The sequence below is a fragment of the Saccopteryx leptura genome, chromosome 2 (assembly GCF_036850995.1).
Source record: "Saccopteryx leptura isolate mSacLep1 chromosome 2, mSacLep1_pri_phased_curated, whole genome shotgun sequence".
Classification (NCBI taxonomy): domain Eukaryota; kingdom Metazoa; phylum Chordata; class Mammalia; order Chiroptera; family Emballonuridae; genus Saccopteryx; species Saccopteryx leptura.
The window spans coordinates 313,735,409-313,755,401 of NC_089504.1; the positions used below are offsets into that span (position 1 = coordinate 313,735,409).

At 43.5% G+C, this 19,993-nt stretch overlaps 1 protein-coding gene across 4 annotated transcripts in view; it reads left to right on the plus strand.

The window, feature by feature from the left end:
- IFT56 (intraflagellar transport 56) overlaps positions 1–19,993 on the plus strand; it is a 61,262-nt gene that overhangs the window by 9,012 nt on the left and 32,257 nt on the right. For 2 of the 4 annotated variants that reach the window (XM_066362838.1, XM_066362837.1), the window contains exons 1-5: positions 9,828–9,986; positions 10,690–10,827; positions 14,115–14,207; positions 16,179–16,293; positions 19,218–19,267. In XM_066362838.1, the coding sequence (XP_066218935.1) occupies positions 9,984–9,986; positions 10,690–10,827; positions 14,115–14,207; positions 16,179–16,293; positions 19,218–19,267 (399 nt within the window). In that variant the 5' untranslated portion in view covers positions 9,828–9,983. Of the gene's footprint in view, positions 1–9,827; positions 9,987–10,689; positions 10,828–14,114; positions 14,208–16,178; positions 16,294–19,217; positions 19,268–19,993 lie in introns of those variants that run through there. The other 2 variants (XM_066362834.1, XM_066362835.1) reach the window with 2 other exon arrangements.

Genomic DNA, 19,993 nt, shown 5'->3' on the forward strand with positions numbered 1-19,993 from the left:
TAATTGGGGTGACCGTCTTCCTCATTCTCCTGCTTACTAATTCTTCTTCTTTTTAGATTATACATGTGAAAGAGTACTTTGTTGGCTACCCGTATATTGTCATCCCAGGAAAACTCAGTTCTGTTTATAATTTATTTTTTTTTTCTTTTAATTTATTGATTTTAGCCATAGAGGAAGGAGAGAAAGACAGGAATATCAATCTGTTCCTGTATGTGCCCTGACTGGGGATCAAACTGGCAACCTCAGTGCTTCAGGCCGATGCTCTTACCAGTGGAGCTATCCAGCCAGGGCTGTTTATAATTTCTGAAGCTCCCCTGTCTGCCACTCTGACTTTGATGTTACAAACCCCTGGCTACCACAGTTTAAGGGCCATTATCTGTTATCTATCGAACCATGGTCTTATCATCCTAAGGCCTATTAGTGAGCCAAGCTCTAGGACAGCCCCTCCTTCCATCGGTTATGTCCTACTGGGAAAGCATCACTGAATCTCTTAGTGATGTCGGTGTCCCTCTCAGCACTGTGTCCCTGATAGCCTTGATGAATGTGACTCCTCTGAGCCATCCTGTGGAGCCTCATCCTCTGGTGGGTCTTCAGCCCTTAACATATATCCCTTCCAGTATGTCCACTTTTCTGAGTCTTTTTTTTTTTAATGTTTTTGTGTTTTTAGTTTTTTTTTATTTATTCATTTTTGAGAGGAGAGAGAGAGAGAAGAGAAAGAGAAAGGAGGAAGGAGCAGGAAGCTTCAACTCCCATATGTGCCTTGACCAGGCAAGCACAGGGTATTGAACCGGCGACCTCAGCATTCCAGGTCAATGATTTTTCCACTGTGCCACCACAGGTCAGGCTTTTCTGAGTCTTTTAATCCGTTCTTCTACTGTCTTCCCCAGAAATTTAAGCATTTCAACCTCACTCTTCATGGGTCGTCAGTTCTCTAGGTTTCCAGGAGCCACGTGGCATAATTTTGCACCATCCCCTGATCCTTGTGCACTACTGCGAGGGTGCTCCTATGTCAATAAATTCTCCTGTGTACAGTCTTACATTCCAGTTCCCTTGATAGAGCCATGTTTTAGGAATGGTAAGGTTGGAAATCAAAATGACTCACCAGTTTCCTTTTATTTTTTACATTTTTATTTATTGATTTTTAGCAAGAGAGGAGGATAAGAGTGAGACAGACAGGAACATTGATCTGTTCCTGTATGTGCCCTGACTGGGGATTGAACTGGCAACCTCTATGCTTCAGGATGATGCTGTAACCAACCGAGCTATCCAGCCAGGGTGACTCACCCATTTTAGAAGACTGACGTGCAAAGCAGACTAGAGAAGGGGAAAAGAGAGGAATTATTCAGGTAGCTAGAAGGAGATTCTTTTTATTTGTTTGTTTGCTTGTGTATTACTGTTTGAATGGAAGGTCTGGGCAGATGTGCAAGTTTCAAAGAGGTAAATCTGGAGCAAAGCTACAGTTTCCAGGGCACATCAGTGTGCTATCCGGCCACGTGAGTAAGCTGAACCACCACCAATCAAAAAGGGAAGCAAAACTTGCACAAGGCAGTGATGAGTCAGCGATGCTAAGTCATAGAAAGTAGCAGCACATAAACATCTGCGGGTTGAGTTAGATGTAATGTCCAAAGTCCATGGTAAACAGATGTTCTCTAGGAGATACGGGCCTCAAAGAGGCATTAGTCAGCCAGAGGAGAGCGGAGGGAGGGAGCAGACAGAGCAATTTTCCCTAGCTGTGCCTGTCTAGCAGCTAGGCTCCCTGGGAAGAATTGAACTGGGAAGGGAGGAAGCTACAGGTGTAGTGGAGGGGTTAACTTTAGAGAGAAAACAGTCATTTCCCTCTTGGAGGATAAATTTAAATTTTGCTTTGGTGGCGTTAAAATGAGGTTTGCAGGCCCTGGCCGGTTGGCTCAGTGGTAGAGCGTCGGCCTGGCGTGCAGAAGTCTGGGGTTTGATTCCCAGCCAGGGCACACAGGAGAAGCACCCATCTGCTTCTCCACCCCTCCCCCTCTCCTTCCTCTCTGTCTCTCTCTTCCCCTCCCGCAGCGAGGCTCCATTGGAGCAAAGATGGCCTGGGCGCTGGGGATGGCTCCTTGGCCTCTGCCCAGGCGCTAGAGTGGCTCTGGTCGCAGCAGAGCGACGCCCGGGAGGGGCAGAGCATCGCCCCCTGGTGGGCAGAGCGTCGCCCCCTGGTGGGCGTGCCGGGTGGATCCGGGTCAGGCGCATGCGGAGTCTGTCTGTCTCTCACCCGTTTCCAGCTTCACAAAAATACAAAAAAAAAAAAAAAGAGGTTTGCAAGGCTGCAAACCTTGTCTGAAAGTAGAGGCAATGAGCAGGTAGTAATCTCAGAGGTGGGGCTAACCTGGTGACAGATGGTCTGAGGCAGTAGTCAGCCAGCCCCCAGGGTGTCTCACCTCCTGATATCTGCACCCTTATGCAGTCCCCTCCCACACTGAGTAGGACGAATTGTGTATTCTATAGCAGTGGTCTCCAACCTTTTTTGGGCCACGGACCAGTTTAATGTCAGAAAATATTTTCGGCCCTGGCCGGTTGGCTCAGTGGTAGAGCGTCGGCCTGGCATGCAGGAGTCCCAGGTTCGATTCCCGGCCAGGGCACACAGGAGAAGCGCCCATCTGCTTCTCCACCTCTCCCCCTCTCCTTCCTCTCTGTCTCTCTCTTCCCCTCCTGCAGCCGAGGCTCCATTGGAGCAAAGTTGGCCCGGGCGCTGAGGATGGCTCTGTGGCCTCTGCTTCAGGCACTAGAATGGCTCTAGATGCAACAGAGCGACGCCCCAGAGGGACAGAGCATTGCCCCCTGGTGGGCATGCCGGGTGGATCCCAGTCGGGCGCATGCGGGAGTCTGTCTGACTGCATCCCCGTTCCCAGCTTCGGAAAAATGTAAAAAAAAATTTTTTTTTCACGGACTGGCCTTTGGGTGGGACGGATAAATGTATCATGTGACTGGGACAAGCGTCAAGAGTGAGTCTTAGATGGAAAAAAAAAAAGAGTCTTAGACGGATGTAACAGAGGGAATCTGGTCATTTAAAAAAAATAAAACATCGTTCAGACTTAAATATAAATAAAACAGAAATAATGTAAGTTATTTATTCTTTCTCTGCGGACCAGTACCAAATGGCCCATGGACCGGTACCAGTCCACGGCCCAGGAGTTGGGGACCACTAATCTATAGGATATCACAGAAGCAACAGGGTGAGTCCTAAAACTAGGTCATAAAAGACACCATGACTTTCATCTTGTTCGCTCTCTCATCACTCCCTCTGAGGAAGCCAGTTGTTATGTTGTGTGGGCATTCAGCAGCCTGATGGAGAGATCCACGTGGCAGGTAACAAAGACCTCCTCTCAATAACCAGCAGTGATTTTCCTGGCATGTGGGTCAACTATTTGGAATGGAATCCTTCTGCTCTCAGCAAGACATCAGGTGACTACAGCCCCAGCTCACAGCTGGACTTCAACCTCAGGAGAGACAGCCAAAACCACCCAGCTGAGCTGTTCAGCAGAAACTATGGGAGATAAGAATATTTATTGCTTTAAGCTATTCCGTTTTGTGATAAATCATTATGCAGCAATGGATAATTAATACAATGTGCCATAAAACACAAAGGAACATAGGTCTCAGACACAAAGTAATGGGTACTGTTTAAGGAAACTGGGTAACCAGGTCCAGAAGAGGACAGAAAAGATGAATTAAGGGAAGAGAGCAGATGAGAGGGAGTGGGGATTACGACAGATTACCAGGTTGTGTGTGGCCGGAGAGGACTCACAGGGTACGGGAGATCTCTGAGACCAGTGTCTGAAAGGTGAAGGCAGGATTGGGCTGGGAAGGCTAAGAGAGGCCCAGAAGCAGGCTGTGTCTGGTGGCCTGTCATGGCTCGGGCTTCTTCCTTGAGTACTATTCCATTGGGATGGAATTGGATTGAGATCGTGCCCTGAATCTTAAGACACTGGGTCAGATGCTGACAAGACCACCAGACCCTGAGTATTTACTGTGTCAAATGTACTCAAAAAGAGTCAGGAGGCATCCTGGCCGGGCAGCTCAGTGACTTCAATTCCTGGTCGAGGTACATGCAAGAAGCAACCAGTGAATGCACAACCAAGTGGAACAACAAATAAAAGTTTCTCTCTCTCTTTTTCTCTCCCTCCTCCCACCTTCCTCTTTCTCTCTAAAAATCAATGAACAAAAAAAAAAACCAAAACCTTTTTTTTTTTTTTGTATTTTTCTGAAGTTGGAAACGGGGAGGCAGTCAGACAGACTCCCTCATGCGCCCAACCGGGATCCACCCGGCATGCCCACCAGGGGGCGATGCTCTGCCCATCTGGGGCATTGCTCTGTTGCAACCAGAGCCATTCTAGTGCCTGAGGCAGAGGCCACAGAGCCATCCTCAGCACCCGGGCAAACTTTGCTCCAATGGAGCCTCGGCTGGGGGAGGGGAAGAGAGAGACAGGGAGGAAGGAGAAGGGGAGGGGTGGAGAAGCAGATGGGCGCTTCTCCTGTGTGCCCTGGCCGGGTATCGAACCCAGGACTCCTGCACGCCAGGCCGACGCTCTACTACTGAGCCAACCGGCCAGGGCAAAAAAAAATTTTTTTTTAAGCATCAGAAGGCTTTGCCTCACCAGGTGGTTGCACAGTGGATAGAGCATCAAACTGGGATACAGAGGATCCTGGTTCGAGACCCCGAGGTCACCAGCTTGAGCACGGGCTCATCTGGTTTGAGCAAGGCTCATCAGCTTGAACCCAAGGTCGCTGGCTTGAGCAAGGGGTCATTCCATCTGCTGTAGCCCCCCGGTCAAGGCACATATGAGAAATCAATCAATGAACAACTAAGGAGCCGCAATGAAGAATTGATATTTCTCATCTCTCTCCCTTCTTGTCTGTCTGTCCCTATCTGTTCTTCTCTCTGACTCTGTCTCTGCCAAAAAGAAAGAAAGAAAGAAAGAATCAGAAGGCTTTGGCTTAAAATAAATGACAAATATTTATTAAAAGGTCTTAGAGTTTGCAAACTGGAACAGAGCTAGGCAGAATCTAGAAGTGTTCCAAAGGAGAAAGAAAAGCCAAGGGTTCTTTTTTTTTTTTTTTTTTTTTGTATTATTCTGAAGCTAGAAACCGGGAGAGACAGTCAGACAGACTCCCGCATGCGCCCGACCGGGATCCACCCGGCACGCCCACCAGGGGGCGACGCTCTGCCCACCAGGGGGCGATGCTCTGCCCCTCCGGGGCGTCGCTCTGCCGCGACCAGAGCCACTCTAGCGCCTGGGGCAGAGGCAAAGGAGCCATCCCCAGCGCCCGGGCCATCTTTGCTCCAATGGAGCCTCCGCTGCGGGAGGGGAAGAGAGAGACAGAGAGGAAGGAGAGGGGGAGGGGTGGAGAAGCAAATGGGCGCTTCTCCTGTGTGCCCTGGCTGGGAATCGAACCCGGGACTTCTACACGCCGGGCCGACGCTCTACCACTGAACCAACCAGCCAGGGCCGCCAAGGGTTCTTATATTAATAGTTAAAAAATACCTTCTTGAGAAGAATCAGTGCTGCATTCTTAGCCTCTGGATTGGTTCAAGATGGTAATCTTTAGATGTCTGGTGGTTTGGACAACGGAATAATTTCTTCTTAAGGTCACTGAAGTGGTCATCTGAGGGTCTGATGTATGTCTAGGCATCGATGCACAACAATCTGATGTGCATCCAGGCATTAATGAAGGAATGGAGCGTTTAGAAGTTCAAGTTCCCAGAATCAGTTAAAACAGGAATAAAATCATTTCCTCATGCCTCAGCCTATTTAATTTTAATAATTTAGCCCTGGCCAGTTGGCTCAGTGGTAGAGCATCGGCCCGGCGTGGGGATGTCCCAGGTTTGATTCCCGGTCAAGGCACACAGGAGAAGCGACCATCTGCTTCTCCCCCCTCCCTCCTCTCCCTTCTCTCTCTCTTCCCTTCCCACAGCCAGGGGTTAATTGGTTTGAGTGCATCAACTCAGGGAACTGAGGATGGTTGAGAGCATGACCTCAGATGAGCAGACCATCATCCCCAGACGTGGGTTGCCAGGTGGATCCCAGTTGGGGCACATGCAGGAATCTATCTCCTCTCCTTTCACTTGGAAAAGAAGAAACAAATAATAATTGTAATAATTTAGCAGTTTGACCATAGTGACTCCATTTCTTTATTCCTCAACTATGTGTTACCATATTTTTCGCTCCATGAGACACACCTGACCATAAGACATACCTAGGGTTTTAAGGAGAAAAATAAGAAAAAACTATTCTGAACGAAATAGCGTGTTAAAATATTTAATAAAATACAGTATTTTTTGCTCCATAAAATGCACAGGCATTTTCCCCTCCACTTTATGGAGCGAAAAATACAGTAAGTGCTTTAATCGTATGAAGACTTAAACAAAATGTAGCATATCTATACAATGGAATATTTAGCCGTAAAAAGAAATGAGGCATTGGTACATGCTGTAATATGGATGAGACTTGAAAACATTATGTTAAATGAAAGAAGCCAGATATATTGTCGCATATTATATAATTTCATTCCTATGAAATGCCCAGGATAGGCAAATCCACAGAGACAGAAAAGAGATTAATGGCTGCCAGGGGCTTGGTTATGGGGAATGGGGAGTTACCACTAATGCATACCAGTTTTTTTGAGAGGTGAGAAAATGTTCTAAAATTAGATAATGGTGATGTACAATCTTGTGAATAGACTAAACTCACTAAATTGAACACTTTAAAATAGTAAATTTTATTTTATTTTTATTGTATTAATTGGGGTGACATTGGTTAATAAAATTATACAGGTTTCAGGTCTACAATTCTGTAACACATCACCTGTAAATTGCATTGTGTGTTTACCACCCCAAGTCAAGTCTCCTTCCATCATCATACTTCCCCCTACCCTCTGCCACCTCCCTCCACCCCTATTTCCATAAAATAGTAAGTTTTATGGCATGTAAATTATCTCATACCTGACCAGGTGGTGGTGCAATGGATAGAGTGTAGGACTGGGATGTGGAGGACCCAGGTTCGAGATCCCGAGGTTGTCAGCTTGAGTGTGGGCTCATCTGGTTTGAACAAGGCCTCACCAGCTTGAGTCCAAGGTTGCTGGCTCGAGCAAGGGGTCACTTGGTCTGCTGCAACCCCCCGATCAAGGACATATGAGAAATCAATCAATCAGCAACTAAGGAACCACAACGAAGAATTGATGTTTGTCATCTCTCTCCCTTCCTGTCTGTTTGTCCCTATCTGTCCCTCTCTCTGACTCTCTCTGTCTCTGCCACAAAAAAATTATCTCATTAAAAAAATAGAACTTGGCCTGACCTGTGGTGGCGCAGTAGATAAAGCATCAACCTGGAAACACTGAGGTTGCCGGTTCAAAACCCTGGGCTTGCCTGGTCAAGGCACATATGGGAGTTGATGCTTCCTGCTCCTCCCCCTTCCCTCTTTCTCTCTCCCCTCTCTATAATGAATAAATAAAGTCTTTAAAAAAAATAAAACTTAAGCACGTATAGCACTGACATTGTGCTTAGCACTATTCTAAATGCTTTCTGTATACAATTTATTAAAAATTTAAAACTTTTTATTGATTTTAGAGAGAAAGGAAGGGGGGAGAGAGAATGAGAGAGGGAGAGAGAAACATCAGTCCATTGCTTCACCTTCCCAGGCATTCATTGGTTGACTCTTGCATGTGCCCCAACTGGAAATTGAACCCACAACCCTGGTGCATCAGGAGGATTCTCCATCCAGCTGAGCTAACCAGTCAGGGCTGTATATAATTCATTTAACTTTTGAAGGGAGGCAGAGTTCGCTACCCCAAAATATGCCTTTTTTGGGATATCTGTTATATTAAACTGGATATTTATTTAAGAAACAAGAGAAAAGGCTTTGACCTTCCCCACACCTACCTAAAAGATCTGAGATAGAGGACCTGCTCCAGGAAGGGAGCTCTAATCACCTATAACTACCATTTAATATGAAGTAGGTATGATAGATGGGAAGGAACCTTGCAAAGCTTGTTTGATCAAAGTCCTCTCTCTGTGTCCATTGTTGAAGATAGCCCAACAAACATTTGTCTACCAAACATTTGCTTTTCTATGTCCATGTGAATTGCTTTCCTCCCTTTTAAAGTCCCAAACCACAAGCCCCCTTTCTCCATATTTCAAGACCACATATAAGCTTTAACTGCCTGATTTGCCCTCAGATCCCAGATTCTTATGGGACCCCATACATACAAATGTAATAAATTTGGTTATTTTTTCTCTTATTACTCCGTTTCATGTTAATCTGATTATTACACCAGTCAGAAGAACTTGGGTCCGGTTTAGTATATGGCCCTTTTTTGTCTACAGAGGGTTCTTGCAGCCCTCCTCACTGTGCAATGGTGTCAGGGATTCTGAATTCCCTTTTCCCTGCCTATTTCCACCCTTGAATGGATCTCTTTCATAGGTCTGATCTTGTTTTAGGACTGTCACCAGGGAAAAGCTCACAAGTAAGTGAGTGACTACAACTTGCATTTGTGACCTGGGTATCCACACACATGCACAAAGCCCCTCATAATGCAGGATGGAGCGTGGACTGAGGGTTGGGGCTGGCTCTCCCTAAGTTGTCACTTTGAAATACAGAAAAGAAAGGCCCTTAGCATGAATAACTCTTAGCAGAACTTACTTTCTCTAAAACAAAGAGAGTTTTGGCAGGACTTACTTTTCTAAAAAGACTCCCTATTCCTGGCCTTAAGGTTGGTCTCCCAGACTGTGGCCTTGGGCTAGCTTTGTAAGGTTGCAGGTGTTCTCAGAATGTTTCTCCCTGAATTACCCCTATAGATAAACATTGTAAGAAAGCTCGTTTCACTGCTTTGTCCTACTGCTATGCTTCCTCTCCTTCCCATTCCTCAATCAGTATGTAATTTTGTCTTTAAAAGCTAGTCCCAGACTGTGTTCCAGGCCGCATGATTTGGAAGGCTTCTGTCTCCGTGCAGTCACTCCGGCGTTAATAAAGGCTCCTTAATTTGGCTTCTTAATTGTGTGGCAAGACGTCTGTTTCTTGCTATCCCAATACGACAACTTCCAGCATAGAATTCTGAGAAGTCTGAGAATTCTAAACTGGAGCCTAACCTTCATGATGATATATTTGTCAAGTAAGAGGAAGACACACTGTATTTAACAGTTTGCTAGACTGGCTAGACTGATTTAAAAGTTTTTTTCAATAATTAGACATATGGTATGTGGACTTCTCTTTATATTATTTTATTTATATGTAATGTCCAGAATAGACAAAACCATAGAGACTGAAAATAGATTAGTGGTTGCCAGGGACGTGGCGGGACGAGGGAGGAGCATAGTGCTGGTGAATTTGTACATCTCTGAAGTCACGGCCTTGCAGCCCTGTTAACTGGGTTCGGGAATAAGACAAGTCATCCAATCAACACATCTATTACAGAACCTTATTGTGTGAGGATGTTATCTATGGAAATAAGAAACTGCATTTCAATGAACGCCTGCCTCCAGACTTCAGCTTCCTCGGTTCAGCAGAAATTGTTTTCTAACTTTCCGGCACCCGCCCAAGATGGAGGTCACGTGCCAGGAAGCGTTGGGGGTTGCTATGGAGCTCAAAGCGGTCAGAATTCCAAGAGGTCCTTGAAAATTCCTTTCCCAGGAAACATGTATTTGAAAAACAATGGCATCCTAGCTTGCTTTTTCCCAAAGTAAACTCATAAATAGAGAGCCAAACTCTCGCTCTCAAGACGGAGAGGGACGATCCCCCCCCGCCCCCGCAGAGGAACTTCCATTCCGGCGACGGAAGCGCAGCGGAACCAAGTAGCGCACCTACCGGTTCTTCCAGGAGCGCTTCTCCGGAACGGACCAGCAACCCCGCCCCCCGCGCGGTTGCCGTGGAGACAGAGCGAGCTGTGGATGCTGAAAAGCGAGGAGGCCTGGACGTTGCTGCCTGTTTGCGGAGCGAGCTCACCGGACCGACGCCAATATGGTTAGTGGCTTTGAACAGTCAGGGAGGACTTTGAGTCTGTCCTGAGACTGGAGATTGGAGGTCCTCAGCACACTGTTGGCTAAAGTACAGGAGTGTCAACAGAGGATGATTTCCCTGCCTTCCCCATATTCCCCACCGGGAGGACAGGGATGCAAGTGTAATTACCTCGGCGCTGTATTTTTCCTATTTCTCTATTTCCCCGCATTTCTTTGTATCCCTGAGCTGCGCATGGGATACAAAGCAGACCAAGGGAAGGCTAAGATGGCAGAAGCTGCACGTAAGCATCTCTCACCTCGCTCTAATTGGAGAAGATGAAAAAGTAGGGAGTATGGCCTGACCTGTGGTGGCGCAGTGGATAAAGCGTCAACCTGGAAACGCTGAGGTCGCTGGTTCGAAACCCTGGGCTTGCCTGGTCAAGGCACATATGGGAGTTGATGCTTCCTGCTCCTCCCCCCTTCTCTCTCTCTCTCTCTCTCCCCTCTCTATAATGAATAAATAAAATCTTTAAAAAAAAAAAAAAAAAAAAAAAGTAGGGAGTAGCTATCTGGTTCAGCTCAGTTCAGGGTGATGGCTCTTTTAATAATACTTGTTACCAAAAGACTTTAATAGGCTTTCCCGGGGGTGCGTTGTGAAGGATTTGACTGGAGCTCTGTTTAAAACTGACCATCATAATTGGATCATACTTTGTTGTTGTTTTTCACAGATGCTTTCAAGGGCCAAACCTGCGGTAGGCAGGGACCTACTGTACACTGGCAAAAGAAAGAAGAAAGGCAGGAAGATGCCAAAACTAGAGGAGCTGCTTTCACAAAGAGATTTCACTGGAGCTATTACCCTATTGGAGGTAATGTTCAAAGAAGGTTGCTGCTTAGGAGGTGAATACCAGAAATATGGATGAATGCTTGGGTGAATGCTGGTTGTTGCTGTGCTGTTGGAATAGGTGGGTGCATTCTGAAGCTTCCTGTAAGTCGAATCAGGTACAGATTCCAGTTTCCAAATTAACCATAAATCTGATTAAAGATGAACAAAAAAGATAGACATACTTCTTGCAGGACTTTTAATCATAATTAATAGTCAAATAGTCTCACTGATGGTAAATCCAACTAAAAATATGGAGAGTCGCCCTGGCCGGTTGGCTCAGCGGTAGAGCGTCGGCCTAGCGTGCGGAGGACCCGGGTTCGATTCCTGGCCAGGGCACACAGGAGAAGCGCCCATTTGCTTCTCCACCCCTCCGCCGCGCTTTCCTCTCTGTCTCTCTCTTCCCCTCCCGCAGCCGAGGCTCCATTGGAGCAAAGATTGCCCGGGCGCTGGGGATGGCTCTGTGGCCTCTGCCTCAGGCGCTAGAGTGGCTCTGGTCGCAACATGGCGACGCCCAGGATGGGCAGAGCATCGCCCCCTGGTGGGCAGAGCGTCGCCCCATGGTGGGCGTGCCGGGTGGATCCCGGTCGGGCGCATGCGGGAGTCTGTCTGACTGTCTCTCCCTGTTTCCAGCTTCAGAAAAATGAAAAAAAATAAAATAAAATTAAAAAAATAAATAAATAAAAATATGGAGAGTCATTTAATACAGTGTCAGTACACATTTTTATCCCAACCTACAACCAATTTATTTGTACCTATTATATAACATTTTAATTAGATTTAAATCAACCATGCTTTGTGCTTATTGTCTAAACTACTAAATCTTAAAAAAATATTTCAATCTCTATGACAGTAGTTCTCAAATTGAATATGCATCAGAATCAGAATATGCTTATTAAAATGTATATTCCTGGGCTTTTGCCTTAGGGATTCTGATTCTTTTTTTTTTTTTTTTTTTGTATTTTTCTGAAGCTGGAAACGGGGAGAGACAGTCAGACAGACTCCCGCATGCACCCGACCGGGATCCACCCGGCACGCCCACCAGGGGCGATGCTCTGCCATGACCAGAGCCACTCTAGCGCCTGGGGCAGAGGCCAAGGAGCCATCCCCAGCGCCCGGGCCATCCTTGCTCCAATGGAGCCTTGGCAGCGGGAGGTGAAGAGAGAGACAGAGAGGAAGGAGGTGGGGGGGGGGGTGGAGAAGCAAATGGGCGCTTCTCCTATGTGCCCTGGCCGGGAATCGAACCCGGGTTCCCCGCACGCCGGGCGGACACTCTACCGCTGAGCCAACCGGCCAGGGCCGGGATTCTGATTCTTTACAGAATCACTCTACAGTGGTGCTCAGGAACCTACATTTTAGGCAGATAGCCTAAGTGCTTCTGACATAGGTGGTCCAAGGACAGTACACTTTGAGAAACTGTGGGAAGCACATGCCATGGGAGAGTGAGGGAGTGCACCAGAGAATGTAGAGATGATGTTGGACAGCAAGCCTGGTTATGTTGTACCACAATCATTTCTCCAAAGCACGACTCCAGACTTATTGCTCATAATCTATCGACAATAATAGTTTTAATTAGCCTTATATATCTTTCTCAGTCTTCCATGGGTAGTTCTATATTTTTTTTCCTAGAGATCTGGTACTGAGCATGTTGTTAACTTTTTTGTATCAGCCTTCTCATCTTTAAAGTGTAGGACTCAACTTAGAAGGACCTTCTTGTTCTGTAACTTAGTGGACTGAGTGGTGTGTATATATCTAATTTTTTTCAATCTTTTAAGACATTGACCATATTTTCCTATTGTGTAATCCCACACTGCTTTTAAGTAGAAGTGCCACGATGTTTGAGAATGGGAACTTCCATGGTAGGGATAAGGAAGTCCCATGAATTCTCCTTAATTCCTAGGATAAATTCAGGGAGACCTCAAATAAGAATTTCTTCAGACCTAAGGCACTGAACTTAAATTCACAGCATTTAGAGAGAAAGTCTTTTTTTTTTTTTTTTGACAGAGACAGAGAGAGGGACAGATAGGGACATACAGACAGGAAGGGAGAGAGATGAGAAGCATTATTTCTTTGTTGTGGCATCTTAGTTGTTTGGTAATTACTTTTTCATATGTGCCTTGATTGGGGGGCTAAGCAGAGTGAGTGAGTGACCCCTTGCTCAAGTCAGTGACTTTGGGCTTCAAGCCAGCAACCTTTGAGCTCAAGCCAGTAACCATGGGGTCACATCTATGATCTCATACTCAAGCCAGTAACCCTGCTCTCAGGCTGGTGAGCCTGTGCTCAGGCCGACGACCTCAGGGTTTCGAACCTTGGTCCTCTGCATCCCAGTCCGATGCTCTATCCACTGCGCCACCACCTGGTCAGGTGAGAGGAAGATTTCTAATATGATGGAGTTAGCTACAGAAATAAGTTCTCATAACAGATAAGAAAGTATCAAAGAATGCCTTCATCTTATAATAACTAAGGCACCCAAAGTTCTGTAGTGATAATCTGTAAATACATGTTTCACTATTTAATTTTCCACCCATGTTTTTGATTTATCATCCTGTGGAATGAAAAAATCTCACCTTCTCAAAGTAGTTCAGATTCCTCCTTCAGGGTTCAGGCTTTCTCCAAAACATGACTTTTAATTTCTTGACTCTTCTGTCAACAATTCATAAATATTTGTTTATAGTGGACACGTGATACCAGTCTTCTGAACATCCTTAACTCTTGTAGGTCCTGGTAAACCTGTACAATGGTCAGAGAGTGATTTAGTGGCTTGTCCTCAGTAACAGTTCTAGCCTGTGAGTAAATATATATGTGTACTAATGGGACAGGTTGAATGCAGTAGAGCATGGAGGGTGAGACATGGGATTTGGAGTCAAATATTACCATAAGTCCCTGTCACCATACTTACCGGCTGTGTGGCCTGGGGGTTATGGCTTTATCTTTCTACCTTCAATTATTTGGGACTAAATATTTCACATCATTTTTAAGTTTTTAAATGTCACCAAGAATTGTTATGAGGATAAAGCTTAAATACTTTCTGAAGTGCGGTGTCAGTAATTACAGAAGAATAAATGTTAAATATTTGAAAATATAAATTCATGTGACAGTTGCAAGGAAATTATGCTGAGTTCTGTAGGTATTGGTTTAATTAAACTGGATATTGACTTGCTTTTATTACTCATGATTTTTTATTGTTCATAAGTAACTTAGTGTATTTTTAAAAATAGCTTAATTTAAAAAGTTTTCTGTGATTGTTTTTTTTCATGAAATTTTAACCTAAAGTTCAAACGTCATGTTGGGGAACAAGAAGAGGATACTAATTTGTGGATTGGATACTGTGCTTTTCACCTGGGTGATTATAAGAGAGCTTTGGAGGTTAGTAAAAAAAAAAGAGAAAAGAAATTTTATAACACAAGGGCTTTGAAAATGTTATTAAGTTTTGTATTGCAATAATACATGCTCATTATAAAATTTAAACAATATAGAAGGGGACAAAGTAAAAAAAAAAAAGCCACCCCATCTGCTGTCCCCAATTTTATTTCTTTGTTAATGGAGGCCACCACTGACTCTTTTGGATGTGTTGCTTCAGAAATCTTTATGTGTTCAAGTATATATATATATATATCTTGCTTACCTTTTGCTTTTAGATATGTTAATAAGATTATACAACATATTAATATTTAAGTCAATCTTCAGGAGATGAAAAATAGACCATTTGATAGAAAAGTTTTCATGAGTCTTTTCTCAAAAGAACTCACTTTTTATTTTGTTTGGTTATTTTTAGACATAGGAAATATTACATTATATTTTTGCAAGTATAGTTTTGGAAGTTGTTTTTCTTGGACAATGTAAACCCTACCTATCTAATGATCAATCTGTAGAACTTTGGACCTAGAAAAAATTATAGATGCCTTATGGCAAGACATTTTTAATTCATAAGTGAAATTGTTTAAACATTTCCCACATATTTTTACTCCTAAAATGTACTCTAAGGATACTTAACCTGCATAACTAAAATGAAAGTATCCAAGATCAGATAATGAGGTGAGAGAAGAACAAAATTGGTGAAGGGAAAGTGAAGATGTGAAAAGGACAGTATATAGGCTGGTAGAATTTATGGAAGATGTAGAAGAAAGGAGGGTAACCCCAATGTAAGAAAAAGAAACAAAAGCATCTGGTATAGATTGATAAATATATAGTAAGAGTATATGGAAAGTATATTTGATAAAAGTGAATCTCAGGCCTGACCTGTGGTGGTGCAGTGGATGACGCATCGACTTGGAGATGCTGAGGTCGCCGGTTCGGGACCCTGGGCTTGCCTGGTCAAGGCACATATGGGAGTTGATGCTTCCAGCTCCTCCCCCCTTCTCTCTCTCTGTCTGTCTCTCTCTCCCTCTCTCTCTCCTCTCTAAAAATGAATAAAGAAAAAAAAAAAAAAAAAAAGTGAATCTCAGAAACGGGTCCTTGGAAAAAAAAATGCTTTTTAAAAATGTAAAGCTGGCCCTGGCTGGATGGTTTAGTGGATAGAGTGTAGGCCAGGCATATGGATGTCTAGGGTTCAATTCCCGGTCAGGGTACACAGGAGAAGCAACGAAGCAACCATCTGCTTCTTTCCCTCTTCTCCCTCCTGCAATCAATGGCTTGATTGGTTCCAGAGGATAGTTCATGAGTCCGAGTGTCAGCCTCAGGTGCTAAAAATAACTTGGTTGAATTGAGTATCGGCCCCAGATGGCGGTTGCTGGGTGGATCCCAGTTGGGGCGCATGCAGGAGTCTGTCTCAATCTCTCCTCTCACTTAAAAAAGAAAATGTAAAGCCAAGTAAAGACAGAAAAAAATTAGGCCTGACCTGTGGTAGCACAGTGGATAAAGTGTCGACCTGGAACGCTGAGGTCGCTGGTTCAAAACCCTGGGCTTACCTGGTCAAAGCACATGTGAGAGTTGATGCTTCCTGCTCCTCCCCCCCTTCTCTTTCTCTCTCTCTCTCTTCTCTAAAATGAATTAAAAAGTAAAAAAAAAAAAAAAAAAAAAAAAACAATTAGAGGCAGCTCTTTCAGCTGCCTGCTCAATTCTTTCCGGTATACTTTCTCTTTGTTTGCTGATTAAACTTTCTCTTTCAATTTGAAAAAAGAAAACAATTAGAATGAATGAAAGGTAACTGAACCTATGCATTTTTATAAAGTATCTTGTGTATGTCTTTTTAAGTTAGTAAAAATAAAACATTTTAGTTATTTTTCATTTCTACAGCTTGTTAGCTCATATCAATGTTAAAAAGGGGAAAAAAACAAGTGTAAGATTCTGTGGACCACAGCCCTGCATGCATGGAACTGAGCTCAATATATATTTCAGGAATATGAAAATGCTACAAAAGAGGAAAATTGCAATCCTGAGGTCTGGGTGAATCTGGCCTGCACCTACTTTTTTCTTGGAATGTATAAACAATCTGAAGCTGCTGGACTTAAAGGTAAAGTGTGCCCCTTTAATATCTAGTATTCACCACTAGTAGTAAGAGTCATTTTGGAGATTTAAAAACTTAATTCTCTTTTCTGTTGATGAAAAATCAAGTAACATTAGAAAGCTAAAAGATAGCTTAACTCTTCAAAGAACGTTGGATTTGAGCAAATGTATGTTTAAAGGAAGAGTTAATCTCTTGGGCTGTTCCCCGCCCCCTTCTCAGAAGGTACAGCTTCTGGCAGAAGAATGAGAAAAAAAAAAGGGTAAGGTACCTTTCTTGGACCCCATCATGATAGCATGTTCATGCTCTTGATAGGAGTTGGGTGGTGTTGTTCAAACTCTTATAGGTGTGGATTTTATAGCTGCTTTATCTGCTTTTGAATGAGAAGCCAAATAAGTTAAATTTAGGAATCTGTACTTTGGCCCTGGCTGGGTAGCTTAGTTGGTTAGATCCTCATAGTGATACACATAGGTTGTGGGTTTGATCCGCTGTCAAGGCACATACAAGAATCAACCAATGAATGCGCTAATAAGTGGAACAATAAATCAATGCTTCTCTCTCAAAAAAAATAAATTGAGTATGAATCAAATTAAATTAAAAGAAATGTAGAGAAAGTGGGCAAGGAAATGCATTTAAAAATTTTTTTTATTTTACATTTGTTAGGGGAGAATGTGTTTAAGAATAGAAGTCTTAGCAAATTAACTGATATGTATATATATATTTAGAAAGAATTCCAGCTCAAATTCATGGCAAATATGGAACTTGAAGTCTTTCTTCATTTGTACCCAAATTGTGTCATATGTACTAATGTAGTTTCTCCTAATTCAATTATAAGGGCCTTGAAGTCACTTGTTTTATCTGTGCTTAAAACAGTGTTCGACACACAGAATGTTATTAAGTAGTTATATCTCTTATATGTTTTCTTTTTTATACATTTAAGTATGACTTGTAAAGAGATATAAGATTATAGGGGGGACAAATGATGATAGACGCAGATTTGACGTGGGGTGGTGAGCACACAATACACAGTGTACAGAGATGTGTTGTAGAATTGCACACCTGATACCTGCATAAATTTGTTAACCAGTATCACCCCAATAAATTCAACAAACAGGAACAAAAAGAGATATAGGATTAGGTGTACAGAATTAGAAAAATTCTTCAAGCATACAAAGGGTACTTTGAACTTGAAAGGTGTTAAACATTTTGCTTGGCTACCTGCTTTAGTGTGGCAGGTTATCATGCTAGGAAATCTATGGACTAGAGGCTGGCTAGCCTTTAAGAGAATATGGGCAGTAAAACTATGGGAAAGGAGAGTTCAGAAGGAATTGACAAAGGATGCTAGGAAGCACAGCTGAGTGAGAGTGGATTTCATAACTGTTGATTTCCTGCGTCTGGTTCAGTGAACAGCACGGTGGCAGGTGATGTGTGTGGGGTGCTGTACTGTGGTCTGCCATAATAGACTCAGGTAGAACGAATGGTGGGGAAGAGCAGAACCTTAGGATGTCTTTCTTCTGGTTCTTGATGCTGTTACAGGTGGGGACCAGACTAAAAAAAAAAAAATATATATATATATATATATCACTTAATGTATACGTACTGACAGAGCAAATTAACTAAAACAAAGTTGATTCACGTTAGTCTTATGTGTGAAGCCATAGTGTACCCATGGCTACTGATAAAGTTCATTTACGCCACTGTATTGTATACGAATTTCAACAAGGAAGAAATGCTACAGAAGCATGTAGAAATTTATTGAAAGTGTTTGGTGAAGGGACCATATATATATATGGTCTACCGGAAAGTTCTGTCTGTTTTTGGAATAAAACAAAATACAAATTTTTCTTACCGTCAATAAACTTTATTAAATAATATATTTCCACACCAATCCTATCTTCCAAATATGGTCCGAAATGGTTTGCTGAGCTGAATTAAGCCTTTCTGCGATCTTTGCTGTTGTCAGAAAAGGATCTTGCTCCGACATGGTCCTAACAACATCATCATCGATCAAAGATGGTCGCCCAGAACGTGGCTTATTGGAAAGGTCAAAATCACCTGTTTCAAATTTTTCCAACCATCTTCTGCATGTCCTATCAGAAACTGTACCTTCACTAAACACTTTTTTTTTTTTTTTGTATTTTTCTGAAGCTGGAAACGGGGAGGCAGTCAGACAGACTCCCGCATGCGCCCAACCAGGATCCACCCGGCATGCCCACCAGGGGGTGATGCTCTGCCCATCCGGGGCATTGCTCTGTTGTGACCAGAGCCACCCTAGCTCCTGAGGCAGAGGCCATGGAACCATCCCCAGCGCCCGGGCCATCTTTGCTCCAATGGAGCCTTGGCTGCGGGAGGGGAAGAGAGAGAGAGGAAGGATAGGGGGAGGGGTAGAGAAGCAGATGGGCGCCTCTCCTGTGTGCCCTGGCCGGAAATCAAACCTGGGACTTCTGCACGCCAGGCCGACGCTCTACCACTGAGCCAATCGGCCAGGGCCCTTCACCAAACACTTTCAATAAATTTCTACATGCTTCTGTAGCATTTCTTCCTTGTTGAAATTCGTATACAATACAGTGGCATAAATGAACTTTATCAGTAGCCATGGGTACACTATGGCTTCACACATAAGACTAACGTGAATCAACTTTGTTTTAGTTAATTTGCTCCGTCAGTATGTATACATTAAGTGATAAAAATAGAGAGGCACACATGCGCCAAATAAATATGTGCTTACATGTCGAAACTTGTTGTGATAGAAACAGACAGAACTTTCCAGTAGACCTTATATATATAAAATCAGAGAGCAGAGATCTACCCGGAGCAGATAGGTAAGGATTTAGGAAGCATAGATGAGTCTCACGTCATTCCTTCACGGGACTAGGTGCCATAGGCAACTAAGGACTGAGTTCTTTAATAAGCAGCTTGTTTTTTTTTTTCAGCTCCAAAAAGTCGACTTCAAAACCGCCTCCTCTTTCACTTGGCTCACAAGGTATTCATATTCTGATTTCACACTGTTTGTTTTAAAATATCTTTCTTACCTGATCTGTGGTGGCGCAGTGGATAAAGTGTCAACCTGGATCGCTGAGGTTGCCGGTTCAAAACCCTGCACTTGCCTGGTCAAGGCACATATGAGAGTTGATGCTTTCTGCTCCTCTCCCTGTTCTATCTATCTCTTCCTTCCCTCTCTCTCCTCTCTCCTTCTAATAAAAATGAATAAATAAATAAAAATCTTAAAAAAAATAAAAATTAAAAATAAAATATCTTTCTCTTTTCTTTTTCTTGTTACCAACAACAGTAAAACACAATTAACTAGAAATTCTTATGTCCATCTAGTCAGTAGATTGAAACAGATCATTATTAAATGTCTCTATAAAAATGATTTTTCACAGAAAGTTGACTCTGTCATATTTGTGTAGCTACACCAACTCTCTTTTGATTACTGTTGGCCTATTATGTCTCAAGGGAGAATATATAAAGAAATAGAAAAGAAGAGAAAAAGGAGGTAAGAGGAAGAGAAGGTCAAGTAATTAATATTAGCTGTAACTTCCAGGCTGGCCATTGTTAAGACTGTGCCGGTGGAGGTGCGTCCATTCCCTGAAAGGACAAGAACCAAAAGGAACAGGAAGAACATGGAGGCATAATGGCTGGAGGAGAAGGAGGGGTTAAAATCTCTATAACACAGGTGTTGACTTCTCTGACTGTGCTCCACTGTGAG